General features: G+C 37.1%; 1 protein-coding gene across 1 annotated transcript; it reads right to left on the bottom strand.

Moving 5' to 3' along the window:
• Window positions 1-232: 232 nt before the first annotated feature.
• Window positions 233-5136, bottom strand: SLC2A8 (solute carrier family 2 (facilitated glucose transporter), member 8; the record flags this gene model as incomplete). Its single annotated transcript, XM_009580451.1, has 6 exons — window positions 233-341; window positions 932-1075; window positions 1813-2024; window positions 2164-2263; window positions 3972-4178; window positions 4937-5136. Coding segments are annotated over 6 exons (972 nt in total), but the record flags the coding sequence as incomplete, so codon positions are not given.
• Between the last annotated feature and the right edge of the window lie 110 nt (window positions 5137-5246).

Below are 5246 nucleotides of genomic sequence, written 5' to 3'. Positions count from 1 at the left end.
CAGCTTCTCTAGGAGAATGCCGTGGGAAGCAGTGAGACAATGTATATATAACGTAAGAGGAAACTATCATAAGTTTGAGTTTAAGTCTATAGTTATACCAAATTATAAACATAAAGCAAACCACTTAAAAATGCATAAATTGCAATACTTCATTCCCCCAACAGTTAAGACACTTTTTGGTACTATATATAGTATTTTTTCTTACTGAACAAAATTCAGTAACATGTTTTACCAGATATGTAAAGCAGCACTTTTCGTCCAGTTTTATCTATGATAAGTGCAGCCACAGCAGTGAAACATACTTGTATGGAACCCACAACAACAGAAGCCATTCTGCTGTCCTGAAATAAAATAAGAGGTAGGGACAATTTGCTCTTTCAGGCTGATAAGAGGATCACTTATTAAGCATTACAAATGCATTTGTTTCTTGAATGTGAAAGAAGACAAACTATGCCACAGAAATTAATGGTGGGGGAAACAACAGGGGAGGGGAAAAAAAAAAGACAAAAAAAAAAAGCCATCACCAATTAACATAACATACTGGTCTCTTAATAAACTTTAAAATAAGCCACAACTTCTTCCTAGAGTTTCACTTTCTCTGAAACGTTGCATTTGGTAACTCTATTAAAAAAAATTTATATAGGAAGATGACTATAATAGGAAATTCTATCAGTATCAAAGTTTCAGACCAGGAAAACACAACATACTTCCCCCCAAAAAACCCAGAACATTCAGGTGTGCCAGAGTAACACAGTCAAGAGGGTATTTAGAATCCAGACCAAAAAAGCCCACTAAAACCCAAGCCCTGTTATTTATGACACAGGCAGGATCATTATCAAGTCAGTTTGTTACGTGTTTTAGACTTATTACAGCACTGACTAAGCTGAAACTATTATAGACATTTGTCAGTTTGGAAACACACCCCGATTACCTTGAAGTTTGCATCTTCAAAGATAGTTTCTGCATAAAACATAACTGCATTAATGCCTGTTACTTGCTGGAAGAACATTAGAGCCACACCAATAAGAAGTGGCCTGTAGATTGAGGGGTTCTTAAATTCAGAGAGATTCAGTCCCTGTTAAAAAGATTAAGCAATGATTTGGTGAAAAATTTTGTTTTTTAAATCAAAGAACAAAAACAACAACTACAAAAAACCTCCTCAGAACATTTCAATCTGTTCAAACTCAGTAAGTTTCCCACCTCCCCTTTAGCAAAACTAAGTGCCTTAGCAGTAAAAATATTTTCACTTGAAGTATGTGAGAACTCCAGAAAAGCATTTTTCCCCTTTTCTCAGGTTCTAGAGACAGAAATTGACAGTACTTTGTAGAGAAAGTTAACATGAAATCACAGTTTGCAGAAACCAAACTTCAATGATTAGACCTGCCTAATTAAGCACACACCTCACAAGAGGCTAAATGATGCTTTTAGAGATGCAAGAGAAAATGCATTCATACAACACAAACAATAGGAAATTAGCGTTAGAGCTGTTGAACAATCCTACAAAATTGCTAAATAAAGCAAAAAAACAGGTAGCTGTCATATAAGTAATAAGATCACGAGCCCAACTGCTACTTGTGTACAACAATGGCAGACAACGGTGATAGCAGTTGCAGCTGAAAGGTAGAGGAAAAAGATTCAAAGAATTTCACTTGCTTCTTGAGTAGCATTTGAACGAGGAAACGAGGTTTGGACCACTGTTTGTAGAAAAGGCTATTAACTAAGCTTTGGTAAAACCCTTTTAATTATACTACATGCTTTCAGATGTTATCTCCATGCAAAAAGTTTTTAAAAAGTAAATCAGACTGTCATCACCTCTTCCTGAACACTAGCTTCAATCTGCCTACATTCCCATTCATGGTCCACATGTGGTCCCCGCAGAAAGTGCAAAGCAGCTATGGCTTCTGAGCGTTTGTTCCGATTTAGCAGAAATCTTGGTGTTTCAGGCATGAAGGACATGAACAATAGCATTATGCAGGATGGAAAAGTACACAACACTGCCAGCCAGCGCCACTTTAGCGTTATTCCTGGGTAACAAAAAGGAAAGAGGATTATGAACATCAATTAGTTGTACAAACAAATTAACATTTACTTTCAATTCTTCAGTGCAGTTCTTTCATTACACATACTAATTTTTTTTGTAACCTAGAGCCCTAACCCCAATACCTGCAACATAGGCTCCCAGTATGCCAGTCACCACCATCAACTGAACACAAGAGCCAAGCATACCACGGACTTTAGGATGAGATACTTCAGATATATACACCTAAAACACAGGGAGAAAACATCTCATAATTACTCCTATCCAATTTTGGATCAAGGACTTGATAAAAATGGAGTGAGTAGAAAAGTACCATCTCAGAAATGTATATTGGCATTATGAAAAACCCTGGAAAAAAGGAAGGACCTAAGCCAAAACAACATTGATGCAGTATCAATACCCCAAAGGTGAATAAACTTGCATTAGTAAGAGCTTCTTTTGTTAGCCATATTCAACAAGAAACACATCATTGCAAAGCAGTCTAAAGCTTAGAACAGTCTTTGCGTAAACATGTAGCCCAAACCACATATAAAACTGTTTGGAATGAAAGCTTTGAATTTTTAATTCAACATAAAGAGTGCAAATTATTTCATTCTCCATGAAGTTCAAAATTGACAGCTCATCTTAACACAGGTTATATGAACAGCATCACACTTCACCCAGTATTTGGGATCAATTTAAACTTTTCAGCTATTTTTTAATATAATGACCCCAAGTCAACAGCTACAGTTTAGCTGTATACATAAAAAAGAAATCTCTCATACTTATACACACAATTCTTTTTAAAGTCACAGTTCTTACTTTTTCTGGAAGGAAAATAAGTGATTCCTTATTTCATGAATAATTTAGAGCTACAAAAACTTGGTATTACATATGACACTCTCCTCCCTCATCCCTGCAGTCACATAGCTTTTCTACTGTTGGCTGTGGGTTAAGGCCTTTATGTATGGGAACTTAGAGCTCAGCTCCATGAAACGAAGAGAAAGCGGTCATTTGTAAAGCAGACAGAATTCCTCCAAAGACATAAACACAACAGACTAAGCAACCAAGCTTCCAACAACAGAGAAAGCTGCACAAGATTATCATTTAGACCCTACCACCCTGAATCTTTTTTAGATTTTATTTTTATAACCATCTAGATTGATAAAGAATGAGCATTTATGCCGTACTTCATTACAAGTACTTCTTATCCTTTGATTTTTAGTTTGCATCTCACTTCAAAAGCTAGAAATGCTGGAACCACCAGAAAAGAAACAAACTTGAATTCTAAATAGTTTATTTCACACTACTACCTATTGAGCTAGATCCAAAAGGTCAAATAATACCAGAGAAGACAGACAACAACAGAATGAATTACCTCCATTTCCCTACTGCACATATACTCCTGAATGCATGGCAAGAGTTAATATTCAGAAGATAACAGTTAAATGGAATTAGAAGGCACTATTTGGCATTACTCCAGGATGAGTGAGCAGCCATAGTTTACTTGCAAAACCAAGAAGTTTGGTGAAATATAAGACTATTAGAAGCAGCTGGTAAGGGGGGGAGGAGTTGGAGGGGGAGCAGGGAAGCTTCCCCCCCCCAAATGTTATATATGAGGAATTTGAAGAGATAAATATTACTAGACTATAGAAGAACATAAACAAAAGCAATCACATAAAGGACTAATAATCTGAAGGATCACTGTATCAGGAATGCATAGTACAGAAGTGCCACTACAAGAAACAAATTTGTTTTATTTATATTTTCTTCATGATTCAAAACAAGCAAAATATGATTCTATAAAAATCAGTTTCTTCTAAATCCAGAAACTGCCTTGGCTACAGTTATTCAGTTACTTCACAATACTGCCACAGAAAAAGAAACAGAAAACCCACAAACAAACAAAAAAGCAACACATATGCACACACCCCCAGAAAAATGTCTTTCTTACCGGAACAACAAGTGAAGTAATTCCACTGGCTAAGCCTGTCAGCATTCGTCCAAAATAAAGCATCCAAATATTCTGAGCAGATATAATAACTATATATCCAAAACCATATGGTATTGAGCACAGCATTAGACTCAGCTTTCTCCCAACTTTATCCACAAGATAGCCTCCTAGTATTCCTCCAGCAGCAGCTCCTAATGTTACTACTGACTTCAAAAAACAAGTAAAAAAAAATTATTATATATATATAAATAAATATAAAAATAGATAGTAAACAGCAATTTCTTTTAAAATCCTGAAAAGTAAATAGCAGCTTCTAAAAAAAATGTGCAAGAGGATGCAGGTGTTTTGAAAATCAAAATAAACATTAACTTCTTAATCAAAACATAGTCAAGAAGCACTACTCACCACAATTGAGCCACAAGTAATTTTCATATTACATACAAAGTTCTTTCAATGACGGAAAAAAAAGAGCAGTAGCTGTTTCTTAATCTGTCTACAAAGCTTTCCATTCATAAACAGGCCTTTCAAACTGTTTTAAAGCCCTGAAGAATTTGTTATCTTGACTAACCTGAAGTCCAGCCTGTATCCAAAAAGCAAATATTCCCCACGTTGATGGACTGCACTCATCTATTAAGAAGTTTATTTTCTGTGGTCCCTTAACAGGTTCAGTTGAGAAATACGAGTATGGTTAGAAGACATTTTAGCACCAAAATTAAGTTCAAATAATGGGGGCATTTTTTAATATATGCTAACCGAGAGTTATCAGAGCATAACAGCAGCGTTACTCTGTAAAAATTTGAATCAACCACTGAGTTTAGGAAAAACCTGGATTTCATTACTAAGATCTGCATTTACCCTCATTCTTAGGAGAAGTAAGACCCCATCATATAAGAAGCGTCTTCTTGAGCTATGCTTATGCTTTCAAGTGAAATCACATAATGGTAATGCATTATACAGAGACTTACCCCAAACCACGAGGCTTGATTGCTGTCCAATCTTAATTTAGGATCGTTGATTTTCCTCAACTCTGGAATAACAGGTGAGCTATAGCCTAGCACGAAGCCAAAGCTAAGCGGTCCCAGGACAGCAGCGAACGCGGCCAGGTACAGCTTCTTGTTCTGCACTCTGAGGCAGGAGAGGCCGACAAGGATCACGCCGCCCCCACCTCCGGCCCCTCACTAAGGCCGGTAATGCTCGGGCGGGCCTGGCAGAGGGCTCGACCCAGAGCTCGCCTCGGCCGCCCCCCGCTATCGGCCGCGGCAGAGCTCCAGGGCA

This window comes from Fulmarus glacialis, unplaced genomic scaffold (assembly GCF_000690835.1).
Source record: "Fulmarus glacialis isolate BGI_N327 unplaced genomic scaffold, ASM69083v1 scaffold48006, whole genome shotgun sequence".
NCBI lineage: Eukaryota > Metazoa > Chordata > Aves > Procellariiformes > Procellariidae > Fulmarus > Fulmarus glacialis.
This window is presented reverse-complemented; position numbering and strand designations above follow the sequence as displayed.